Raw genomic sequence first — 27984 nt, forward strand, 5'->3', positions numbered from 1 at the left:
TAAGACATGAGAACGTGATTCAATAGCCATGCAGTTTATTAAGTATTGCTTTTTAACTAGTCCAAACTCAAACTTTATTCTGCTGTTACCTGGGGCAGGGTGATACAGAAAACACTGATTCAAAAAGGAAGCTGTAGTGTAGTGGTAAAGAAACAAAACGTGTGGACGCTGCCACCTGCTGGATATTTCCAGTCTCACAGCCTGTAGAAAATTAGGCCTCCTGGAATCATTGAGATTTAGCAGTACATGATTAAATCTAGGAAACAAAATACATCTTCTATTTCATAACTAGACTGCTTGATTTCAATATCCATGCAACACAGCACACTTTTCTTACCAGAAGTTTGCTAGCATGCTTGTATGGTGATTGTTTATCTATGTAAAGATAGTATATTAACCTTCAGTACATGGTGAAATTAGATATCAATATTACCCTGCCCTGAATGGTGCATACACCATATAAGACCCCGGCTAGCACATATTCCTTTCTGCAACTTGCAGGCACATTACTTGGTTTAATAGCAAGGTTAAGGGGGTTTAGATGATATCGTGCGTGATGGTGTAGGTGGGAGGCAGTTTCAAGATGCATAGCCCCTTGATGTCTCTCGGAAGACTAATTCTATCTTTAACCACACATTGTCATCATCAGCCACTGAAACAGGAAAAAGAAAAACATATGTTACACAGCTGTACCTGTACTGGTTAGTTTAGCAGCTTATACCTGCTATAGATGCTAACAGATTAAAACATGTGGAAAATGTAAAAAAAGTAAAGAAATGCAAACAAATGGTCAAAAAAGCTATTGGGATGTATTTATTTATTTTTTTAAAGCTTTGGTTATTACCCATTCAATGTTGTCTTTACCCCTGGCAATGCCCATATCTCAAACTCATTGAAAATAGTAACATATCCTCATGTATAACAAATTCCAGGGTGTCATCTCAACTCTCTCTACCCCGGACCTCCCAGCTACAGTACGGCTCCGGTTACATGCCAATAAATACACTGAACTTCCCATGGCCAGCGTCTCTCTCTGTGAGGAATTCTTAGCTAGGTACGTGATGACAAGGCCTCTCACCTCGGTTAGATTCAGCTCCACAATGCCACTTTCATCTCTGTCCAGCTGCTGAAATGATCCTGCAAAACGGGAACAAACAGGTGAAAAAAAGGCAACACTTTTCTACATGCTCCTGAATGGTGTGGATTGTATTTTGACTGTTCATTCAATGGTCAACTCATTTTAGAAACACTTACTGAACATGGCTTCTAGTTTGACTAGGCAGCAGATGAAGTTATCGAAATCAATTGTTTCATTGTCTGCATATCTTGCAACGAGAACCTGGTTTAACTTGTTATTGAGTTTAAAACCTGCAGAAAACATGAAACGTATCAAATGAATGATATTATGTGGCTAGATCGGGAGACAGATTTTTAACAGCAGAACGTTTGGAAAAGCTATTACAATGCTAAACAAACCAGGTTACCTGCTGATTCAAGAGCAAGGCGCATCTCATAGGCACTCATGGTTCCTGATCTGTCAAGATCGTACTGTCTAAAGATGGTCTGGGCAGACAAATAAAAGACACAACTTAATTTGTGTATCACAAAATGGAAAATATGAAGTTAACCCTAGTACCCCTCCCTTCTTCATGATATTTATTTATTTATATCTCCTTCAGTTTCTTTATATTACTTTATCATTCATAAATGTCTTTCAAAGTCTTAGCAAAGCAGCTTCTCATACCAGAATTTCAATTAAAGCTGGCAGAATGGGATATTATAATGGTTGTTGAGGTTATCGAACGTGAATTCATGGGTATGTTGCTTACATAATGAACAAGTATAAAACAGCTTTTAATAAAGTGATCAGCCCTATAATGTGGAATTTAAAAAAAGAGGTCCAGCCCTACAGAAGTAAAATGAAAAAAGATCACTAGGTAGACCAAGATTAAATCGAGCCAACATGGGGCCCATTTCAATTTCAAATAACACAAGCACGTGGGCTACAATGGGCAAATTCATTCACAGGATCAATGCTGTCTTACCAGCCACTTCCTGATCTTGTTCCACAGGATCTGGAATTCCACCAGTCCTAGACGAGCACTGCCATCTTTCTGTGTGGCAGACTGGTTAAGGATGTTTTCATCACCAACTCAAGAGATTCAGGTACATTTATTAATTTATTTATTTAGTTAAATTTAGGGTGCCCAGTTTTTTACCCCCAAATTTTCTCCCCAATTTAGAATGTCCAATTATTATTTTTTTCTCCTCACCACAGCAATTCTCCACACAGCACAGGAGAGATGAGGGTTCAGTGGGCATCCTCCAATCCCACCCTCTTTAACACCCAGGAACTCGAGAGCGGATGTCAGCAAGCTACCGGCCTCTGGAGGATAAGGGCCAGCTTTGCAGGCCTTTGATCTCACTGGGCGCCGGGCCGGTAGGGTCTGCTGTAGCGCGATGAGGAGAAATAGTCCCTGCTGCTTTTGCCTCCCAAACCTGCAGGAGCGCCAGAACCAACGTGAAGCTCCCTCCGGAATCCACAGCGAAGACTGTCAACTTCACACAGCCAGAACGCAAACCTGCACCCCCCTGACTGTATGACTCTGCACACCACGCGGCTCTGCTTTTACAGGGGCCCACTTGGGGTCTCTCTAGGTAGATTTATTTATACTTTCAACCCACAGAATTAGCTTCAATTGAGCATACTTAGAGCCCCGAGTTTTTCACAAATACAAAATAACACAAAATAACACCAAATGTAACATATAAAATGACATGCAAATAGATAAAGAAATAACACAAAAAATCATTCTAAAACAGAGTGACATTTTTTAATTGTGAGGTTCATATAGAAAATACAATCGTACTTGTCAAGGCTCAGCCGTTACCATAGACAAGGTGTGAAGGGCGACGGAAACTCTGACTAGCACTTGGGCAGATGTATCATTTGAAGCGAGTCGTTTGGGAATTAAAATTGTGATGGAAGAGAAGTTTGTTTCTAAATTACCTAAACCATGCATAACAATTAAACAACGCTGCAAAGAATTTAAGCACGAGAGGGCGTATGCAGCCGACGCTGACAAAATAATGATGTGCAGATTTTGCAGCTGTCAGCTGGAATGGGAGTCAAAAGATACCGTTGTTAAGCATCATTAGCTGTTTATTGCTTTTGGGGAAAATGTCTGTTTGCTTGTACTGTATTTTGCATTAGTGTGCCAATTCTTTGTTTTATTTCAAGTGGTGCAAACTTTGCACTGGAGCAAACGCTGTTTTTGTTTTGAATGAATGAATCTGGTTTTCTTAGTGTTTAAATACTGAGAAACTCAAAGCTTGTTGTATACTGGAGTCCTGCTTCAGTGCAATAAAACACAATTCCTGTCTTTTTTTTTCAATGGGTAGATTGCTGTGTGTGCAATTATTATGACAGCCCCACAACAGCCTCACGGCACTGTGTGTATGTGTGTGTGTGTGTGTGTGTGTGTGTGTATATATACACACACACACACAGTGCTGTGAAAAAACATTTGCCGCATCTGATTTCCTGCATTTTTACACATTTTTCACATTGAATTTTGTCAGATCTTTTTGTGGGTTGTTGTAGTATATAGAGGGAGTCTGAGAGAAAAAATGACACCAAAGTTTGGTGCTTTTTTCATTTGCTTGGTGTGCAAGGTAATCAAACATGCAATCTTCAGGTGTGAAAAAGTTATTGCCCCCCTAGTTAACTCAACCCAGTTAAAGGGGTAATTAAGGTCAGCTGTTTGAATACTTTGGTTAACAATCAGGCCTGATTTGGGCCAGCCCTGCCCAACATATATCTGACTAACTTTGGCTCTTGTCATCAGAGTGAAGTTGTCAGCACACAGGATCAAAAGTCTGGGACAGCAGTGAATCTTCCCATGAGTGGCAGTCCTGCCAAAATCTCTCCAACAGCCAAAATTGTCCAGGAAGTCCCAAAGAACCCTAGAACAACATCCAGGGATCTGCAGGCCTCTCTCGCCTCAGCTAAGGTCAGTGTTCATGACTCCACCATCAGAAAGACACTGGGCAAAATGGGATACATGGCAGAGTAGCAAGGTGGAAACCACTGCTCACTAAAAAGAACATGAATGCTCATCTCAAGTTTGCCAAAAAGCACCTGGATGATCATCAAGCGTTCTGAAACACTGCAGTCCACAGTAAGAACCTCACACCAACGGTCAAGCACGGTGGTGGTAATGTCTTGATTTTGGGATGCTTTGCTTCATCAGGACCTGGATGACTTGCCATCATTGAAGGAACCATGAATTCTGCTCTGTATCAGAGAATTCTACAGGAGAATGTCAGGCCATCCATCCATGAGCTGAAGCACAGCTGGGTCATGCAGCAAGACAATGATCCGAAACACACAAGCAAGTCTACATCAGAATTGTTGAAGAACAAGAAATTTAAAGTTTTGGAATGGCCTAGTCAAAGTCCAGACCTAAACCCCATTGAGATGTCAGGACCTGAAACAAGCAGTTTATGCTCAAAAACCCACAAATGTCACTGAGTTGAAACAGTTCTGCATGAAGGAGTGGACCAAAATTCCTCTGTGAGAGGCTGATCAATAACTACAGGAAGCGTTTGGTTGCAGTTATCGCTGCTAAAGTTGGCGTAACCAGTTATTGAGTCTAAGGGGGCGATTACTTTTTCACACGGGGGCATTGGGTGTTGCATAACTTTCTTTAATAAATAAATGAAATAAGTATCAAAATTTTGTGTTATTTGTTCACTCAGAGTCCCTTTTATCTAATACTACTCTAATACTAATTTTTGGTTGAAGATCTGAACATTAAAAACAATTTTTTTTAAATATATATATATATATATATATATATATATATAATGTGCAGATAATTTAATCAACTTGATGTATACTACACTATTATTGATATACATTACTAATGTGTATCTGTAATAAAACACATTTAATAGGACTCTAAGCATGAATAAAAATAAATCACTATTCATCACATTTCATTTAAGGTAGTTAATCCAAAAATGTATAAACTCTGGACATGTGTTTTTGTTTTTTTTAGTTTTGCAAAAGATACATCCAAGAGGTTGACCATGCTCCTACAGGACTCCATACTGAATCCGTCAGTTTTGAGGTCCTTATCTGGAATGAAAAGACAAATACATGAACACAGAGACAAGTTATTAAAGGTTGACCATGAGACAAAAGAAAATGACATTCTGATTTAAACTCTAAATTTAAAATTCTGATTTAAATTCTGATTCATTTATCAAGCCATCATATGTACATCTGTCAACACCAGCTGCTTTGAGAATGATATGACAACCTTACACATTGATAACATACAAAGCATACAAATGAAATACAAAGTATGCAATCTGATGGTTATTAAAACACCTTTTAGTTTCTCCACACCACGTGTAAATTGCTTTTATTTGATTGAACTGATCTGTGGCACTTACGTCGACTCACCACTCTGTTAAGGATGGTCCTGAGCTCCTGCATGCTGATCTCCATGTCCTAGAAAACATTAACTTATCACAGTAAAGTGTTGGTTTCTCCAGGCTTTCATCTATAATTAAACTTAAACTTGTTAAAGCAAATCCTGAAGGTATCTAGCAGTAACATATATACAGACACTGTGGGTCAAAAAGGACCAAAAAGAAAGTACGCAGAAAGAGTACACAGAACTGCAAACGCAAGTCAAAAAGGAAGTTAGAAAGGCCAAGAGAGAAATAGAAATAAACATTGCTAAGGGAGCTAAAACCAATTCCAAAATGTTTTTCCAATATTACAACAGCAAGAGAACATTCAAAGAGGAGATTAAATGTTTAAGAGATACAAATGGCAAAATCGTAGATGAAGAAAAAAAATAGCAAATATGTTAAATGATTACTTTTCACAAGTTTTTACAAAGGAAGATACTGACAACATGCCCCACATGTCATCCAGTTCCTATCCAGTTTTAAATAACTTTAGCATAACTGAGGCAGAAGTGTTAAAGGGACTAGGAGCTCTTAAAATAAACAAATCCCCTGGGCCGGATGAGATCCTCCCAGTAGTACTCAAAGAAATGAAAGAAGTAATTTACAAACCGCTAACCAAGATCATGCAGCAGTCTCTTGACACAGGGGTGGTACCGACAGACTGGAAAATTGCAAACGTAATACCGATCCACAAAAAGGGAAACAAAACAAAATGAACCAGGTAACTACAGACCAGTAAGCCTAACTTCTATTATATGCAAACATTATGGTTTATTTAGATTTCCAGAAACTATAATAAGATCCAAACTGAAATGGAAAATTACCTATATGGTAACAGAAAACAGAAAGTACTGGGAGACAGTCAACATGGTTTTAGGAAAGGGAGATCGTGCCTAACTAACTTGCTTGATTTTTTTGAGGATGCAACATCGATAATGGATAATTGCAAAGCATATGACATGGTTTATTTAGATTTCCAGAAAGCCTAGGAGTTTTTTTTGTCTTCATCTAGACAATGTGGGGAAGCTATAAAAAAGGCTAACAAGATGCTCGGATACATTGTGAAAAGTGTTGAATTTAAATCAAGGGAAGTAATGTTAAAACTGTACAATGCACTAGTAAGACCTCATCTTGAATATTGTGTTCAGTTCTGGTCACCTCGCTATAAAAAAGATATTGCTGCTCTAGAAAGAGTGCAAAGAAGAGCGACCAGAATTATTCCGGGCTTAAAAGGCATGTCATATGCAGACAGGCTAAAAGAATTGAATCTGTTCAGTCTTGAACAAAGAAGACTACGTGGCGACCTAATTCAAGCATTCAAAATTCTAAAAGGTATTGACAGTGTCGACCCAAGGGACTTTTTCAACCTGAAAAAAGAAACAAGGACCAGGGGTCACAAATGGAGATTAGAAAAAGGGGCATTCAGAACAGAAAATAGGAGACACTTTTTTACACAGAGAATTGTGAGGGTCTGGAATCAACTCCCCAGTAATGTTGTTGAAGCTGACACCCTGGGATCCTTCAAGAAGCTGCTTGATGAGATTTTGGGATCAATAAGCTACTAACAACCAAACGAGCAAGATGGGCCGAATGGCCTCCTCTCGTTTGTAAACTTTCTTATGTTCTTATGTTCTTATATTTTCAAAGAGTTCACACTGTTCTAGGTGTGTACACATTAGCCATACTAGACGGTTGGCAATTCAACTGAGATTTAAATAAAATACAAACAAAATACCTCCCCAGCTAACTGCTGGAACATGGACTTGAAGGATTCATCAACATCATCTTCTGAGATCTCCTCCTGAAATGCATTTAAAAATACATATTCAGGGTCACATAAGCTTGGGTTTCACCCCTTGCCACTGAATAATTTTTCTGTCCAATTTTTTTCTCCACATTTGAGAATAGCCAATTCTTTTTTTCCCCTCACCGCAGCAATTCCTCACACAATTCAAGGAACTGAAGGTTCAGTGCCATCCTCCGATCCCACGACCGAGCCAGCTGCCCCTTCCACACCCAGGAACTCAAGAGCAGGTGAGCTACCTGCCTCTGCAGGACAAAGGAGTCTGCCTTAGCTCACTAGGTGCCTGGCCGGTAGGGTCCGCTGTAGCGAGATGAGGAGAAACAGTCCCTTCTGGTTTTGCCTCCCTAATCCTTGGCAGTGCCAAGGCCAATGCAACGCTCCCTCCGGAATCCCTAGAGAAGACCAGTGTCTTCTCAGAGCCAGGATGCAAACCTGTGCTCCCCTGGTTGTAATATTTACCCTACACCCCACCTGACCTCTTACCAGGTGAGCCACTCGGGGACCCCTCTACCCACTTAATTCTAAGCGCTAGGAAATGATTCCATGCAGTTTTTATAAAAATATCAAAAAGGTACTTACCACTTTCTATTCTGATTATTCAATAATTGATAATGTCATGGTAACAGCTTATGAGTTAATAACCAGTCCTTGTGGCTCCTTTCAATTCAATAGGCTTGAGATATCAAGCCACTATAGTGCTCAGCTTCAATTTGGGACCTCTAGCCCAACTTCTCTAAATAAATAAATGTATGTAATTGGTAGTTTTAAAAACCCACCTCATCTTCTAGATCGGCACTGATTTCATCATCTAGCTCTCTGGAAAAAATTAAAAGCAGATATTAATTTTTTTGAACCCTGAACCAGGATTGTACACCCGATTCCTCAGACAGGTAGCCGCACTGCGCACAGGAAGGAGAATGGGACTCACTGGGTGTCTGACTGCTTCTCTGTGAAGACTCTCAGGACGAAGTCGGCCTCCTTGTTGGGATCGAAGGTGGAGGGGACGACGATGTACTCCCCCGGGGGCAGGCGCAGTCGAGAGCTCACCTCCCGCAGGTTAATGAAGGTCTCAGAGCGAGCACACGAGGAGTGCTTCAGGAAGAAATCCTTCTTCAGGTGCACGTTCTGGCAACCCTTGTACTGAAACAGTCATTAAAACTTTACTGCATGTGCGTGCGTATGCATGCGACGCTTGTGGTGGTTTTAGAACGAGACCTAAGGTTGTCAGCCTGTCTCTTTAAATATATGTATTTGTTGTTTTGCATATTAAAATTGTAAGTATGTACAGTCATATATTCATCTCCATGCATACATTTACATGAAATACATACAAAATAAGATAACTAAACAGCATCATAGGAATTGCAGTAGGCCTATAGGACACTAGTTGGCATTAATAACTCAAAGTTTATTATTAGGAATTCAACCAGCCTGTTGCACCAGCAGTATAAATGGACCAGGAAGAGATGACCTTGGAACACAGTAATCTTTGTGCAAATACATACCTCATCCGGAACCTGTTTAAAAAGAAGAAAAGAAAAATATGTATCTGTCTATATATAATTAGAGAGTATTACAACTGAAGAACAGCATACAGATTCAATTGTTTAAAGTCCTTATAAAAAAGTACAATGGTAAAAGCATAGAGAAGTGCAATAAAGCACAGTGAAAGCATGGGAAAGCACAGGCAAGCACGTTAAAGCATATTAAAGCAACTGTGGTAAATGCAGAGCATAACCACAGGGAAAGCAGGGTAAAACTACACACATAGCATGCAGTCAGTGTGGTCAATTTTTATGAAGCAGTGTTCTGAAGATCAGCATTTTTTTGTTCTAGGTTTAATTATACATGTTCCTGTAACCTCGGCTCTCCTCACCTCGTAAATGGCAAAGCCGATGGTGTGCATGTCCTGGCCGTGCCGCCGGTACTGCCGCCTGTCCTTCTGCATCAAGGCAACCAGGAAGCTGCAGGCGAGCTCGTTGTCATCGGGGTCATCATCCTCCTCCAGCAGGGTGATTTTATACTGCGGGTTGATCCAGAAAGTGTCTGCAGGAGGCAGGCAGACACAGGAGAATCGTTAAAAAAAAAAAAAAAACAACAAGCAACACTTCCAAAATGTTTTGGGAGTCAAGCCAAAACAGGACTTGCACCTTTTTAAATTGTTTTTAAAAAGGTCTTGCTATGTAAAAACTCTGTCGGAATAATTGCAATTCAACATAACAATGCTTTACAAAGTTGCACAAAACAAACAAAAAAAATACTTGACTTCCCAGTTGGAGCTTAGAGATGTTTCAACTAGTGCACACTCCATTTGCATATTTGGTTTAATCTAGTGTTCACTTCTATAGCCAATTAAAAGCAAACCACTCTAGAGGCCATATTTTCAAAGTGTTTACTCCAGTCTTTAATTACTCCTACTTTTTGAAAGAGGTAAAATGTCTGTTCATTTTACAAAACTAGAACCAAACCAGCAGGTAATATTTTCTTCAGTTCTCCAAGTTCTCTTCAGCACTCTCCAGGTGTGTGCATTTCTTTTTTTGTAACATTTAAATGATGTTTTCTTCTTTTAAAAAAATAGGAGTTAATTAAAGACTTTATATCACAGAGCCGATCACCTGCCAGTGTTTCTCTTCATATACCAAACTTTTTCCCAAAATAAGGTTTCTGTAACTTTTGTTCACTAAAAGTTTGCAAATAGCCCCGGTTTGCAGTTAGCTGTGTAGGGCAAGATTCAGTGCCCCTTTTTTTTGCCTAATGTTGAAACAGTATTCATTTCGCAGCAGTTTCTGAGGGGGGTGGTATTTGTAGGATGTGGATGGATTACACAGTAAAGGCTGCAGCGAGTTGCACTGCAGGTAGATAACCAGCCAGAGGGAGGCGCTGGCCTGACAGTAAGGGGTTAAAGCACTGCAGTAAAGGGACATTTCCTCACTCGGGTGGTTCCTGCATCCTCCCGCGGAGCTCCCACGCCGCCAGCTGCCTTCGTACTTGATGGTGTTCCAGAAGCTCAGGCTCTCCTCGCTCAAGGCATCGGGGGTCAGGTTACAGATCTCCAGGCGAGAGAACTGCCTCAGAAACTCACCGAAGGCCATCCTGCAGAGAGAGGATAAATGCTTTTATTAGTTGCTGGAAATGCTGATGTGCTTGATACTCTAAGCTGATACACATAAACAAAGCTACAGCAGGGGGTTGACAATTTAGATGCGTCTTCCTTTGCCATGAGCCCTGGTATCTGCGCTGTTGTCATCTGTCAGACTACTACCTACCAGAACTCCCCATCTTCCATTTTTAATTGCAGCTCCTCCTTATCAGAAGAGTCGACTTCATTCCACTCCGAGGAGCTAAGAAGAACAAAGGAACACAGGGGAAAAAAACACCATTCTTAATTTGGAGTATTTCAAAAAGACAATCAATACAAACGTTTTGCAACGCATCTATATAAATCTAGTGTAGAAAAACATGGCCCAGCTCTGAGCAGGTTATAGTCACCTTTGTTGTTCAAAAGCAGCTGAGAAATTTGACAGTACTAGCGATATTAAGAAAACTGCCCGCTATTCACAAAATGATTTGCTTCAGTTTTGGTTTCTCTACATACATTTTGAACAACCAAATCAAGTTAATTAAGCGTCTCTTCAGCTTTTTTGAAAGCACTACTAACCTAAAAAAAGATAAAAAATAAAAACACTGGTGGTAGCAGCTGCGTGACGTTTAACTTGTATTTTACTCTGAATCTCTATAGGACTCTGGGTTAGCGTCTGGCTGGGAGACAGGAGCTGCTGGGATGGCTGCGGGTGGCTCAGAATGAACGGCCAGGCTTACTTGTCGCTCCAGGCTCCAGTCCATTCCACCTGACCCCAGGGGTTCCTGATGCGGATCAGGCGCTCCCTGCACCCCCGGTAATCTACCTGTCAGAGTGGGAGCAGTTACACATCAAGATCAGCTCATACACATATAGGAATGAAGTGGAGAATGCCTATATGCTGAAATTTAGTCATGCAGTACAAGTTACTTTGACTACTGCAATCATTTTTAAAATAGATTTTTAATAAGTAACTTTAAAGTTGTATACTTCAGTTGTTAGTAATTCATAAAGAACTCAGGACACAGCTATTGTTCCCAACAGTTACACAACAATCTTTTAATGTAATATTTGCACAGATCACCTATAAATCAGGGAAACATTGTTGGTAATGTATTCTCCAGCACTTGCAATTGTATAGAAGGGGCTTTTCTCACCTCTCTCAGTCCTGTCACAGAGTATGCATGGCCTTTTACCAGCTTCTTAAACGTCACTGATTCCATGTCAAAGGCACTTGTGATCTGTAATGAAAAACCTAAATTGTTCATATAGAAACACCCCAACAACACAGAATTTGTAATGAATGGTATTGATTTGATTTTGGAGTGTGGTTCAAGATTAAACATTTGACATCAAGCCGCTCGGTTTGGGGGTCTATTGCCTCGTCCTAACGGCCAGGACATGGACTTTCAAGCGGGTTGACCATGGGGTAACTGAAGAGAGGAGGCGGCGATTAGGGGAGGTGGAGGGATGTGGCTCGAACGAAGAGGGGTGAGTGACAGGTCAATTCATATTTTGTACAATTGATTATAAAGGGGGTAGTCACCTTTGTATATGTAGTTCATATGCAGTAATCCACATAAAAAAAAAAAAAATCATCATTAATTTCCTTACATCGATGGAGCAGCCAAGCAGAGAACCCCTCTCCAGAGCCTTCTGGATGATTTTGTACAGGTCCCTGGGAGCCTGGCGCAGCTCGTACATCTCCGACACGCCCCCGGTGAAGTCCTCAAACCCTTCTGTCGTGCTGCCGCCAGACAGAGCCTCATAGGAGCCGTTCAACCTGTAGAGAATGGCATCACCCGCAGGCTTCCATTATTACACTTAAAGTTACTTTGAGGTTTCTTCTTGATCAGGGAATATATCATTGCACGTACTTGGCATAAGCTTTCTCAATCAAGGCGCTCCAGAACTCATTTCCTTCTGCAGAGTGGACAAAGACCAGCTCCCCGTCCTTAATGGGCAGCCTGTCATCAATAACAACATCCACCCACTCTCCAAACTGCCAGAACTGCAACAGGGAAACCCAATAATCAGATTTCAGTGTGTGACACTGTAGATAAAAGGACGAGCCCTTGTTTATCACTCACTGTGCCATCTCATGTGCCAGTTGGACACTCTTTAGTGCATTACTGTTTCTGTCTTTAAAAATGACTGTGTGTAAAACATTTCAATATTTTTATTTTGTATTTATTTTAAATTTGATAAATCGTCAATTGTCTTTTACCCAACTTTCTCCCAATTTGAAATGCCCAATTCTTTTTAAACCTGGCTCACCGCTGCAACCCCCGCACTGACTCGGGAGAGACAAAGACGAGCACTTGCGTCCTCCGAAACGAGTGCCGTCAGCAGTCCTCTTCTTTTCACTCTGCAGGCCTGCCATGCAGCTACGTTCAAAGCTACAGCGTCGGAGGACCACGCAGCTCTGGGCCGCTTACAGGCTGGCCCACCGGCACCTGACCAGTCTACAGGGGTTGCTGGTGCACGGTGAGTCGAGGACACCCTGGCTGACCTAAGCCCTCCCCACCCCCTGGGAACTCCTGGGGAATATTTTCATTTATAACTACGCAAGTCCTTTCTTTTAAAGTGGGCAATAACCAAGGCTTTAAAACATTTTCTTGGCCCTCATTCCCTGCGCAACAGTATTAGGACCCCAGCTGAAACACAAATCTCTCTTTGCTCCAGATAGGGCTACAGTAAGTGGTATCAGGTGAGTCACATAGTGAATCTACTGTGTTGGGGCAGGTATAAAGGGGCTTTGCCTGAGTCAAAGAACAAAATAAAATCTAAATTGTACAGTTTAACACTTTATGTCCCGCAAGAAGAAATGGACTACAGTGGGCGGAAGTCTCAACGACCCCTGGCGTCCAGTTTACCTGGAAGTGGAAGATTCCGGCGTAGTCTTCCTGGAAGGACTGCCCGTGAGGTACGACTCGATGCAGCAGCCTCTCATTGAGTGTGAGGGAGCCAATGGCAGCCAGGAGCCAGCAGTCACCTGCAGCACACATACGCACACACACATACACATGCAGAGAGAAAGAGAGACAGAGAGAGAGAGAGGTCTTCAAACAGGCGCTGGTTACACCAACATTGACTGCTTCTTTTAATAACTGATTATTAAGTGTCACACAGCCTGGTTTCAATTCCCTGTATTACTCTTTCCTGCGTTAACCACAGTGAGCATGGCTATTGCTACATTTATATACCCTACACACCACATCACTATCTATATGCAAATGCTTCACAAACTTTAACAAAAACTAAAATAAATCAGTTCTCAATCTGATTAATGGGGTTAAAGGCTTTCTTCTATAATATATTCACTTTAGAACAATCCCAAAGTTTATTGTTAATCCAAACTTAATGCAATTGAAATATCTATTATACATTGCATACAGAACAGATTTTAAACAGCAGAACTAATCCTGTATATAGAATGTAGCAGTATTAGAATTATATTTGTGGTTAAAAGCAGTCCTTATATAAAACCGTATTCTATATTTAAATGGATCAGCCTATTTAATATGAAGTGCCCGGGCGCTGGGAATTTCAAATATGAACAAATGACTATGTTCTGCTGGTGTATCCATGATACTAGAACTGAAGAGCAAAGTGTCCAGCACTGCTTGGGTTAACTGGACATGAAACTATGGTGCCAACACTGTGTGTGGAAGTGGTAAAGGCAGGTTTCACGAACACAACCCACTGTCTCTGCACTCACTCACACACATACAGAGACAGACACACACACACACACAGACACGTCAGGGAGGGTCAAGATAAACCATTTGAAGGCTAAAAAACTATTTGTTTTCTTTAGCTCGTTTCTTATTTGATACTCTAATATTTTGATGTGTGATGCCATGGCATGAAATATGGTACTAGTCCTGGTTCCATCCCATAAACACTGTTTTATGTATATTTCATTAATCTGACAGCTAAGCCATATTTTAAGCTTGTGGCAATGCAAAGTGTTTGGGTGGAGCAGAGAATCAAAGCCTTAATGGATTAAGAAACATGTGTGGCCAGGGTAGGGCAAGGCTATCTGATACTATCAACACTGCAGCGTCATTAGAATGCAGCACAAAGGCGATGGATCATATTTTCAGTACTTCCCTGAAATTATTCTTTAAAGTTCCAGTAACTAATTGAAGATGGTACATCAAGTAGATCAGGTGACTTAAACTAGTTACAGGAAATGAAAAGGAGGTGCCCCCAGGACATACAGAGAGAAAGAAATGTAAAGAGCATACCCAGTTAATAGAAGTTTTAGAATTACTCGTCATCCTTTTTTCATGGAGTCAAAGCCAGCTAACAGTCAATAGAGTCACAAGGCATTCAGGAAACAGGACAAAGCACACCCATTCAACACCATGCTATTCATTCCCTGGGATGAGCCTTTGAAGAGGTTCAATTAAAACCATGTGAAACAAAACCCCTGTTGTGCTGGGCACAACCTGAGCCACTTCCCCATGCTCTGGCTCTCATTAAAAACCACAGCATGCATTCAAATGAGACAAACTACAACACATGAGAAGGTCAAGCTAGTCAACTGAAGGGAAAAAGCTGGCAGTACTTGCATCTCTCCAAGTTAAATATTGCTTTGCATTTCTGTTACCCAATCAAACAGACAACATGGCTCTGTTTACCCAGTCTTTTGTATTGCATGTAAACCATTAACAGCTGTATTACAGTGGCAGCCTGTTTGCAGCTCTCCTATCCTCCCACAATGACTGGGAGATCTATATTTATCACAACAAGTCTGTAGGTGCAGTATGCCCTTCTGTAGAGTAATGAAACTTGGCAGGTAGCAACAGTAACCATGGGGAAGATAATGGTAAGGGTGTGACCATGCATCATTGAGGGTGAGGTCATAGCAAGCTTTGAAGTGCTCAATTTGATCACAACAGTGGTCCTTGTGGCATATTTGATCTTAACATTGAGACCTTTTTTTTTTTTTTTTTTTTAAAGAAATCATCAACAGTATAGAAAAATTTAATGAATATATAAAAACATGTAATCTTCAAAACACTATTGAAAAGATGTATTTTGAAACAGTCAATGAATACTTTCAATTGTTTACGTTCCTGAAAATCTTTTTATTTTCTTTTAAGGCCGTTTTCAGATTCTTCAGGAGTTCAAGTTAAAGCTCTGGATAGCAAATACAATGAAGGTGCAATTCCCTCTCCGGTAACACATGTGCAGGTTCCATCAGAATACCACACAGACTCATTTTTTGTTTTCATCACCTAGACTAGGGATATGGAAAGAGCAACAAAAGGGAAAAAAACCTGGTTTCCTTTTCCTGATAATGTCTGTCTCTCAAGGTTGTTAACAAACAAAGAAGTAAAGCAACCCATGAGAGCTGTAACATTCTGTGAAAATACAAGAAGTGTAGGAGTCTCATATTCAGCAGTGACATTACAAACATTAATAACGACCTTCGTTCAATGCCATTATAAATGAAATACATAACAGTACAGTACAAGAATATTTATACAAAACTCTCTTGTTATATTTAAAATAATCAACAGAAAACGATGTAGTAGTTCAGTTGTTATTTGTGGAAACCTCTGCACAGTCACATGGAGAATCAGGGATTTTATTCCATTCAAAACAGCAACCCACAAAACTTGTTGCCATGAGAATGCTCATTAGGATAGAACTCTTGCAAGATGTCTATCTATAATCTACCTTATAACTTTATTTAATTATTTAACACATTTAACACAATAAACAGTTCAGAACAAGTCCCCCAACAGGGCCCAAGGGTACAGCCAGAGATGTAAATTAAACAGTAGATCAATAGTGACCAAAATGAAACTTGTAAATTTAACACTGCAAACATACTGTCGTTGATCAGTACATATCCAGAATCTTAAGAAACATTCCTGCCTTATAGATAAGCTTGCTTCTGGAGTAACATCATACAATACTGTACAAGCGATTCAGTACCACTGGAACCACCGGCATCATATAACATCCACTTTTTTTGACCAGCTCCTTAACAATAGATATATATTTACAAGGCCCCATTTATTTTCCAAATGCAATATGATCCATAAAGTGAACTCCCTTCACACAATGCACTGCACCTGCAGTAAACTCTCAATTATTCTGTCCTTATTGTTCGTATTTACCACATATTTATAAGCATACATAGGCCTAACCTTTTCCTTCTTCAGAGCAGCCAGTAACAAACCCTCAGAAGAAACAGAGGGTTACCAGACTCTGTTCCCCAACGCAGCGGTCTAATTCCATAGTTTTATCTCTTCTGTCTCTCTGCCACCTGTAATCTCAAAGGAGTACACAAACAAAACTGCTACTCCAAACTCTGGATATACCAGGTCCAGTAACGTCCATACAAACGTACAAAGGCATCTCTGCTCTCACATCTCAGCCGATATTCAGCTCCCATGAAGGACAACCAATGGAGTAACAAACACTGTGATTAAAAGACAAAACGACAACTAACCAACTGGCACAATCACAATGCAGACGAATGCACAATAAATGCGGACTGAGACACTGCACACCTCAGCAGAGATCGCAATACTGTGAGCGTTGGCTTAGCACCTCACCTTTCTTTAAAAGCAGAAAGATTTCAGTCAATCGCCAGCATTTGCTGTAGTTCTGAATGTTATTTTCCCCTCTTCCCCCCACCATTAGCCACTATCCTCTGATAAGGAACATTTTTTAATGCATCTGTTCTGGTAACTTATTCCACACAGGCATGTTACAATAATGTCCGAACTTCATCAGTTTGTGAGCTGCAGTTCAATGACAAAGCAGGGCACAGTCCTGTCCTGTACTTCACACCTGTGGAACTTACCAAGGGCCCCCTGGCAGATGTCAGTCCTTGTAGCACCTCCAACAATGAACTGGGGGTCATCTGTGAACTCCTACGAAATAATACAAAATGAACAGGGGGTCATCTGTGAACTCCTACGAAATGTTACTCGGGCCATACAGTATTTGAAAGGTACAGTTCAGAACTGGTATTTACAAAGGATGCTCTATGATACAAGCTAATATCCACCCCTTGAGAGGCGACAGTGAAAATCTGCTTGTATCTTACAGCACCCTTTACAATACATATACTGGTAGATAATAAACTGTTGATACAAACTACCAGATACAAGCCATCCGATACTAACTAGCTGTAAGATCCACCCAGGTTTTACCTATAATATCATAACTCCCCTGGGCGTGAACATTCTTTATTCCCCACCCCTCCTGACCTTGGCATTGTCACTCTCCTCAGCTTCAGAAACTTTACCCTGAGACCACACCCCTAAAGAACTCTCTGGAATCCAGAAACAACCATGACTCAGACAGTTCAGAATTCTGATCAGTCTGTACATACCCTAGTTGTGTTTAGACATACCCAGACACTTTCAAACAGACATAGACTCACTAGCATGTACCAAGCCTATTAAGAAATGAATACTACATTTCTTTATGGCTAATAGTGGAATGATAATAGTCAGGATGCACGTAAGTGACTTTTATTATTTTATTAGTACTGTAAAATGTACACAGCTATTGCTTAGCTAAGTTTCACAAGCAAAAAACTACTAACACTACTGACAATAATATGGCTATCACTGCACTCTACAGCTTACACATTTGTTAAAAAGTCTTTTCTGATAAATTAACAACAAAAATAAAAGGTCTACGGCATTCTTGACAGTTAAATTCTTATGTTTTAAACCTTCCCCTTCATAAAATGTTCCTGCTTACACTACTTTGGCTGTTGTAAAGCACAGAGGTGCAGAGTGGGATATCTTGGAACTGCACCAAGACACACAATCCCACAGCTGCAGAGCTAATACAGTAAATGGCTATTTACACTAACGGGAGCTCCTGGTGAGCAAAATGTAATGTAGACTTCAGATTATTTCAGGGTACAAAACTATGACTATCTATACTATATAGAACAATGCTATAACGTTTGACATCAACAAAGGTGATACAATCTTACATACTTTAGCAACTGTGTGTTTGACTTGCCTCACCTCGTTCAACACAAACTAGCAGACTGTGATGCAAGACAGAAATGTTTCAACACTGTTGCCCAACTGACCTGCAGAATAAGTCAACTCTGCTCAAACCTAGGTGTACAGTAATTAAGGAAGTCAATCAACTTGCATCGACTACTCAGTTAAAAGAGCTTCAGGAAGCAATCTTTCAGTTAAAGTTTAAAAATACAGGAAACAGGTTAAAGAGTTCAAACAGCTCCGGTACAGGTTGCAAGGCTAGCCCTTAACTATTCTACAGCTGGGCTTACCTGTTTAAAAACACAGGATACCAGCTTAGCTCCTTCACAGTACACATAGTCTATTCTGAGGTTGTTAAAACTGGAATTGATTTTTAAGAACAATGGTTTGCACGTCCTTTTAGCAGGGTAAAAATGTATGTTTTTAATTTTGGGTTGACAAAAATAAAATCAGGTTAGAAAGAAAAAAGCTAACTGACATTATGAAAGACAGAAATAATAATAATAATAAAAGCTTATTGGCATGACTTGTGGGCATACCAAGAAGACACCTTACCGTGGGTCTCCGCCACTCCACCCCCCGGGTTTTGGAAGAGTGGGCCCCCAGCTCCTTGAACCCCAGAGAGGGAGCTTCGGCTGGGAAGAAGGGGTCCTCAAACAGGGTGCCGCTCTCCAGACACTCCTGTTTAAGGGCCTCATAGTCCTGGTTGTGGAATTTCAGAGCCCTCTCGTTGGTGCCCATGCCTTCTGCCTTCAGCCTGTCCTTGTGTATGTGAGATGAGATCCCCCCAAACTGAAGCATGCTGCAGACGGTATAAATAAAGTGGGTGGTCACAAATGCTCGGTATTAATAGCTCCTGTTCAGCTGTGGCCCTTTTTCACAATCTGATCACGGCACTAAGCTACAGTTAAGACTCTCACACACTCACAGGCACTATTCCCAAGAAACACCAGAGCTGTTCAGGCATACGAGAGAATCTAATTTAACAGCAGTTTCAATTCTATTTAGTTAATGGCAGTAACAATGGGACCTATTTCCTTATGTAACAGCATGACTGTATTTAATTTAGTAAAGTTCAAAATACCTTTAAATTGAATTTTCCTTAATTACACAAATGCTTTATTTTACTTTTACAGCTATTCATCCACTTTCTTCAGTCATTACATTAAATGATTTGTCAGCTTAAATATGAAATATATGTATTGGGACAGATACTTAAGGAAACATGGGGAGGATTTAAATCAGCATCACAAAAATGTTATCAACTATCTAGGAATGCAGATCTACTGAGTGCGGGGCATTTAACCTTGAATCTAAAACACCCATCTTCAAATACATGCAAAATATTGGAGAGAGCAGTCTGTCTAACAAGTGCTGTGGTACCTATATAGGATCCATTTGCATCCAATGCACAACTGGGTGGGACATACAGTACAACATTAAAAGACTGGCACGACATGAATGCATACTGTTGACTGAAACAGGGTTTTAAGCTGTGCAGAATACATGGTTATGCAGTTTCTCAAAACTCAAAAGAACATGATAAATGGAACCCAAAACATCACATAAGGAATTCTAGGAATCCAAGTTCGGGAGGTTCCAAGGTTAATTAGTCTTCAAAGGTTAAGGAATCATGAGTCCAGCAGAAATATTAATGCTTTTTATTTTCTAACTCTCACTTTTATAAGGGAAACAAGCTATAAAATGACAAATATCCTGCAAGGATTTACTGTATGCATCTTTTTCCTTAAAGAACTTGACCCTTATTTGAATTGTTGGGAATCACATTTTAACAGACTTGTTACAAGGATAACATGATCTGTTTAATCTGTTGTACTAAACTTGGAGCCTCCTGCAACATTCATTTTGTCAGCAGTAAGCAAAAAGCAAACATGGATTTATACACCAACATGGATTTATTACCTGCATTAGGTCCCTGAAATGCCCCAAGCTTTGGAAAAAAAGCAAAAGTCACTTGTAATGTACTCACATATATTTGCAATAATGTGTTATATTCACATTTATATACCTCGAAAGCTACTTGTATTTATAGCTATATCTATATTCACAGGGTGATTAGAAAGTAAGTTTACCACATGATATATGGTGCGTTAACTAACTATTCTTTACAGTGCTTACCCATGTCTTACCATGCTTTTAACTATGCTTTATTACTTATAAGGGTTAGCATGTACAGTATGCATATATACTAAAAACATATTCTGTTATTGCACTTCACAGAATAAGTTAACTCTGCTCAAAAAAGCAGACTGCTATTACAATCAAACTCCAGCGACAATGCATACAGCAGAGTATTGGTCAAATGTATGCATATATAATAACAATGAAGGATAAAACCCTTTTATTTCAGGGTCACCTTTCTGCATAACTACAGTGTCAGATGAGTTTTAGAATTCCTTCAATGTAAATGTTGACCCAGCTGTCGCTGAAACATTCCATAATGTAACCCTCTGGAATCCAGTTACCCTCTGGAATAGCTGATAATATAATGCACCGTTTCCTTAGACAATGTAATGGCAGCACCCAAACTTGTACAGAAAGGGGCAACTCACTTTAGAACTTTACATTGGAGCGAGAGAGAACCCCCAACTATACCAGCAGGTAGAATGTGCAGTGAGGCAGCAAACATTGCATCAATAATCATGTTACTGTCATACATCCCCTGCCAGCGCTGAACTTGGCCTGCTGTTACCTTATGAACATGTAATGTAAGGGGGTGATGTAGCTCACATCAGACCTGGGCTCAATTACAATTATACTCACAATTACAATTAGCACAACCACTTGCTGAAATCACAATTACAGTCATAATATTTTGTTCACCTACAATTATGCTGCAGCAGTTAAAATAATAATGAATGCAAATAATTAATAATGTAAATAAACATTAGTGTGTTTAGTCTCTTTATTCTAAATAACCAACAGCAACAATCACACGTACAAATACAGAAACGTAGTATATAACTTTTTTTTTTTCAAACAAATAGGGTCACTGAAAGTGGCTGAAAATATAATAATAATGATAGAATGACAGATGTGTTTCCCACTGTTCTCAATTTGAAAGCCTCAGAACCAAAAGAGGCTTGCTATTAAAAATGCTGTTCTGTAATTAAGGTGTAAGAAATTTTAAAAGGTGGAATACAGAGAGTTGTAATAGATAATGTTCACTGCAAGGCCAGAATTACGACATTTAAAAGAAACTGCTTTTAGATTTCAATTACAAATGTAATTTACAGTACTTTTCCAACCATGGCCATTCGGCAGGCATACAACTAACACTGCATACAGACAATGGAGATGCATGTAAAAGCAATATCTAGCAATAAAAAGGTTTTTTTGTTTTGTTTTATTTCCTGCCTGCCCGATTTTTTTGCAAATTACGTTTTACTGGTTCTGAGGCTTTCAAATTGAGAACAATGGGAAACAATCAAGACTGTCTTCACTGAGGGGTTCAATGAAAAACACAGAGCTTGAAACATTCTTTTCTGACAAGTAGTACTTTAACAGTAGTACTTTATCATTAAGAAAAAGACAAAAGGTGCAGTAGCGCTTTTAAAAAAGGTGCATGAAGCTAATTGTGTAGGTTTCTGTGTGGTACAGTACTGCAATGCCTCTTTTCATTAATGCAGGACGAGAATCACAGACTGAATCAGTTCTTCTCTATAAATGGAGAGGGTTGGCTCAGGTCAACCGCTGTCTGCTCACACACACATTCCTGTCTATATGCCAGATGCATAAGATGGGAGACTCTCTGCAGTGTGTTTACATTCATTCAACTACTGAAAGAGCCCAGCAGCATTGCAGCTGGCTGTCCACTGAGATTCGAAACCGTTCGTATCGCTGCAGATGTTTATACTGTAGAAGTGCAGCACAAGGTAGTCAGGAGAACATGACCTAAAACAAACAGGGATGATACACTTAGATCACTATTTATGGTGCTTGCAATCATTCTGCGTCGTTATGTGTTCTGCTTATTCAAGATTGAGTTGGTATCATTTAATCCAAGATTGAGTTAGTATCATTTAATCCAAGATTGAGTTAGTATCATTTAATCCAAGATTGAGTTAGTATCATTTAAGACAAGCTTGAGTTATCATTTAATCCAAGATTGAGTTTGTATCATTTAATCTAAAATTGAGTTCGTATCATTTAATCCAAGATTGAGTTAGTATCATTTCTCTAAATCTGTGTTTACCCGGCCTGTGCTGTGACTGAACATACTTCCTCATCACTCCTTTCAAATCATGTGACAGTGTAACCTTTCAACTCTGTCAGCCACACCTACTCTACATACATACACACACAAATATAAACAAATAAATAAATATAATAAAAGCCCAGAAGCAGCTTGTTATGGACACTTCCATCCAAGCTTCTCTGGATTGAATTATCAGCCCAAATATTTCTTCATCCCCACGTACGACCCAGGTACGTGGTTTCACACTACGCAGGATTGTGACCCAGGCAGCCAGAACACGGGTAGGCATGCCAGTGTGAAAGGGGCTTAAGTGGGGCTGGCTGGAGTTGAAAGGTCACACTGTCACATGAATTGGATGGTATGAGGGAAAGCTGTTTAGTCCCTGCAGGATTCTTCAGATAAGTGTGAAGATAAGCAATGGAGTAAGTTTCATCAGCTCAATTAAATCAATAAAATTTCATGAGGCACTTACATAAAACTCATTGAGTAACAGAAGCTAGTTATTTTTCTGCTAAAAATGTTTTACTACCCGGCTTCTTCATTTGAAAAGCACCTCTTGTCCTCCCAGTGACCTGAGCTGGGATTGACATGCCAGCTTGTTAACTGGAACTCACCTGAGGCTCTTCTGCCACTTTATTCTATTGATGCATGGTCAGCAGCCTACTGCAGATCTGAAAAGCTTGATACAATCACAATAGTATTTCTTTGCCGTAATCTAGCCTTTAACAAAGGCTATAATAGTCACCATTTTTTATTTAAAATTGTATTTTTATTCTAATTGTATTTTAATTTTTCTTTCAATTCACAGATGAATCTTTAGGATGAGCAAACACTGCTTCACCTGATACATACTGAGATGTTTAACACAAAGATGTGCAAGCTGTAGTTCCACATGTGTGGACATTTCTGAAACACTTATTCCTCATGTGTAATGCATATGCGAAAGCAGAAAACAACAATTATGTTGATATGCCACAGATAACTGGCCATATAAATCTCGCCATTTACTATGGCATCATCATTTATGACCCATTATTTCTGCTCCATTCCCACTCACTGGATAGTTAAACAATATGCTTAAAACACCTATTGGGACACCAGCATACTGTACAAAACAAAATCTAATCAATCAGAGCTGGAGGCCTGATTTAAAAAATGCAAGAAACCTCAGCAACCAACAGACACATCCTTTCCCGTTTGATGCAGACTTGCTGTATCACTGCTGGCCACATCAACAGATCAGCAAAAACTTCTGCTGATTGGATTTATCAATCTAATGAGTTAATCAGAATTGTACAGGAGGCTCTGTCAGACCCGGGCAATGAATCTGTTGGGGAAGGATCTCTAGAGACAAATGTTTTAAAAAAGAAAAGGAAAACAACATTACTATTTGCTGTCACTATTGTAAAAGCGGTTGCCTAAATGTATTTTAAATGTTAAGAGTGAAATACATTAATACAGACATCGGTGCGTTCTAAGATCAACTGGACACTGAACAGTCTGCAACACGGAGAAAGTTCGGATAACCTGGCCCATTATCTGATCCTGTTTATTTGACTCACGGTTCAATAATAATTAGGCTTCCAAGCCAAAGGTTGGGAAACCTATTGTTAACGTTTTTTTTTTCTTCCCAAAACTTTAAACTGCTGCTGCTTCGAGGCTGTGTTACTGATCAGGTTCTGACAGGTAACAAGCTCGATACATTGGCTGTCAGATGCTGAAAAAATTTTGCTGCTGCGTCCTTGCAATTGGCGCCGTGAAGCATTTTTCGATAAAAACCTTTAAAAATCTTCCTGAAGCGATTGTTCTGAAACTTGGCATACATCAGCTGCATCCAAACCCACATCAAGTTTGCGAAGCAGAAGTTGCTGTGATTAATTTTAATGTCAAAATGGCTGCCACAAATTTTATAGAAACGCGCCCTCACCAGCAAACTGCTGCTGTTTGAACACCATTTGACCAACAAACTCCAAACATTGTAGTTATTGTCCCAGTAACAATGGAATATAAATATGTCAAAATGGTTGTTTTATAAAACAAGATGGCCACCAGATGTATGTTTACGTCTGAAATTTAAAACTGTCTCAGTTGACAAACGGTTTACTTGACCAGCTCGAAACTTCACAAGCCTCATCCTTGACACTGTAGCAATACAATTGACTTTTAAGAAACTCGCGTTAAACAAGATGGCTGTCTGCCGCATTTTTGAAATCTACAAAAGTAGAAATATAATTAAACATAAGAATCCACTAAAAACTAATACCTACTGTAAAAATAGCAATGTTGTTTGTGGAATAGCCTGTGAAAAATGTGATGAAATAAAATATGTTAGAGACTGGAACAACTTTATATAAAATAATTCAGAACCACCTTTCATTAATTAGAAATAAAAAAATGAATGAGCCAATAGTACAGCACTTCACCAGTCAAGGACATGACATAAATGATGTAAGGTTTTTAGTATTAGAACAGCTAAAATTAGATAATGTCATATATAGAAGAATAAAAGAAAGTAAATGGATAAATAGACTGAACACAATTATGCCAGCGGGACTCAACAGAAAAGAACAAACTAATTAATTCCAATAAATATATAAAAGTTAAATAATTAAATAAACAAAATTAATTCAAAAGTTGTGCATGCTGATGCGCTGGGGAGACCATATCAAGGCTGATCCTCAGAGCCAGCATTGCATGATAATATAAATATAAGTTTATATAAAATAATGTTAATTAGAGTTAATATAGATTTAACGATATAAGTAAAAGTGATGTCACATATAGAACACCATTACATCATGTAAGAATAAATCATGGATTTGAACATAAACAATAACAAGTAGTTGTCATGCCGTCAAACACCTATAAATACCTCCAATGTTTTGATTCAAACGCTGGCTCCCTTGAGAAAGATATGTACAACATATCGAATCGTTGGGCAGCTGGCTCTTTGAGCTAATATATATAATGTCCCCCAACAACCTCCCATGATTGAAGCAATCCATAATTAACAGGGTATGGTAAGTTACTGTGTAGCCTTTATCTGAAGAACAGATTTCACTTAACAATACAGACTAAACCCAACTCCTTCAAAAACCACAGAATTACGTTAAACAAACTATTTATTATAATAATATTTATAACCAGAACTATACAGTCACCTGACGTCAACTATTATTAGAACATAATATGATAACTTGTTTAAAAACTGCAGTGCATGCCAATAATAATTAAAAAACCACATCAAAGCGCAAAATAAATCACAACCATAACCCTAAGTATTATTACAAGCAGCTTGAACCGATATATAATTTAAATACATTATATAGCTTATGACAAATACATAATACATTGCCTTTGTTCATGCTACGCATATGAATGACACACCATAGATCTCGTACTGTTACCTGAACTTAACAATAACACAAAACAGAATTACTGGGTGCAGTTTACTAGGTTTGGCAATATTAAACAAGTCTTACTGCGTAGAAACGATTCCCCTGCAGCTGCTTATATAGGACTGCGGGCTTTCTTTTTCCCGATGTTTCAGAGGAACTCAGATTTTCTGGTCAACATTGCCTGGTACATGGAAAAGTTAGGGACGATATTCCCTGCTGCAGCAATGCAATGAGCCGAGCCGATCCCAGCGCGTAGGGGCGGGCGGATACAAGGAGTCAGCAAAGATCACAGGCATGACAGGATAAATGACGTAATTAAAGAGCCAGTATCGCGCTTGCAAGATTCTTCGTCCTACGACGCGTTTTGTTGAATCATTCTTTTCTGCCGCAGTTTTCCAGTACTTCTGGAAAAGTGAAACGGTAAATACAGACCTGTACCATTTAACATTGAAAAACACCCGTCATGTGCAATACCCTCCTTTGTGTAACTTCTGTAAAAGGTTTTCCCTCCTCCCACGACAAACTGAAGTCACTGACACTGTATTCTGAAACACATGTAAAACCCCCATCTTCCTGTGGCAAGTCAATGTCATTCACTACTACTGTTCACGTTGTAAAATGCGAGAAGTTAGCAGTAAACTGACATTGTTAATTCTTAATTCCTTCTCCGACCCTCTGTGGCGTGCCTGTGTGTATGCTTTTTATATCGACCAGCTAGAAATTATTACACTTTTATGGGTTATTTGCGAGTCGGTTTTATATAAACATGTATATACTGCAGTCGAACTGTGGAAACTCGGAGTGGCTAACACACACACACATACATACATATATATATATATATATATATATATATATATATATATATATATATATATATATATATATATATATATATATAACCTTCATTTAACCAGGAAAGTCCCATTGAAATTAAAATCTCCTTTTACACGTGAGACCTGGTCAAGAAGGTGGCATATCATACAAAAACACAAATTCAAATTAACCACCAACACAAACAAGTTAAACGCATTACAAAACCAATTTAGGGGCATAGGCCAAAAAAAAGATGTCTCTATAGGTTAAGTAGGCTGTGTGGTCCAGTGGTTAAAGAAACAGGTTTGTAAGTAGGAGGTTCTTGATTCAAATCCCACCTCAAAAATCTCAATGTAGAAAATAGCCAGTTTTGGTAGATACTTTATAAATGATAGGCAAACATGTACTCCAAATCACTGATATAAACCCAATTTCAGTTTTTCTTCTAAGAAAAACTTCCAGAATTTTCTACTTTAAAATGTAACATATCAAGAGATGCATTTTTTGTAAACATCATGCCCCACCACATATTTAATGAGAGGCCTGGTCTGTTTACATGACCTGCAAACCATTGCTAGTGTGTGTAGAAGCTGCAGAGCATGGCTGTGTCTAATTGTTCCAACACTCTGACCATCCACTGCACGTAGAACAGAATCTACGCTTGTTCTTTCTCAAGCTAATCAAAACCACCCTTCACTGGCTCCGCCTTTCAAGTGCCACTTCTCTGAATAATGTGGGTCATCATCATGTACATTTACAGTACTGTATGAGGAATGATGTTTTAAAATGTGCAAAGTAAAAAAAAAAGCCATCTCAACCTAATTCTGCAAGAACAACATCTATCTATAGTGTCCTATCACAAAGAACAGCTATCACTTTCACCATAAAGATAAATCAAGCTTTTAAGCTTCGAAGAGAAGTTCAAAGTTGTTTTAACCCACACCACCAAATAACGTACCTTGTCTCACTTGTGATGGTAAACAATCAGAAACAGCAGGGCCTGTCAAGCTCCCCTGTTTGGTCTGGAAGTTAGATGCCAGCAAACTATGGTTAGGTGGTTCAGTATCCAGTTTTTAGTATCAGAACCAATCAAATCCCACAATCTAGACATTCTAGCAACTGACCAGCAATAGTTGACCAGTGATAGCGTTGCCGACTTGTCCCTTCGTAAAAAAAAAAAA

At 39.3% G+C, this 27984-nt stretch overlaps 1 protein-coding gene across 4 annotated transcripts; it reads right to left on the minus strand.

The window, feature by feature from the left end:
* Positions 1-18: 18 nt before the first annotated feature.
* LOC121316791 (calpain-1 catalytic subunit-like) lies at positions 19-27970 on the minus strand. 4 transcript variants are annotated; one of them, XM_041251997.1, is made up of 23 exons: positions 27762-27970; positions 20294-20321; positions 18926-19172; positions 17203-17272; positions 13247-13365; positions 12248-12381; positions 11985-12153; positions 11528-11611; positions 11111-11196; positions 10558-10632; positions 10224-10384; positions 9168-9337; positions 8797-8808; positions 8220-8431; positions 8068-8107; positions 7223-7288; positions 5464-5521; positions 5079-5143; positions 2046-2114; positions 1485-1563; positions 1255-1368; positions 1079-1137; positions 19-652 (listed from the first exon to the last, which is right to left on the minus strand). In XM_041251997.1, exons 3-23 carry the CDS (start codon positions 19169-19171, stop codon positions 626-628), a joined length of 2115 nt encoding a protein of 704 aa, XP_041107931.1. In that variant the 5' UTR covers position 19172; positions 20294-20321; positions 27762-27970; the 3' UTR covers positions 19-625. The 4 variants fall into 4 exon arrangements, with proteins under 4 accessions (XP_041107931.1, XP_041107929.1, XP_041107930.1 ...); XM_041251995.1 differs by lacking the exon at positions 27762-27970 and adding an exon at positions 26072-26460; XM_041251996.1 differs by lacking the exon at positions 20294-20321.
* Between the last annotated feature and the right edge of the window lie 14 nt (positions 27971-27984).

The sequence above is a fragment of the Polyodon spathula genome, chromosome 6 (genome assembly GCF_017654505.1).
Source record: "Polyodon spathula isolate WHYD16114869_AA chromosome 6, ASM1765450v1, whole genome shotgun sequence".
Taxonomy (NCBI): Eukaryota; Metazoa; Chordata; class Actinopteri; order Acipenseriformes; family Polyodontidae; genus Polyodon; species Polyodon spathula.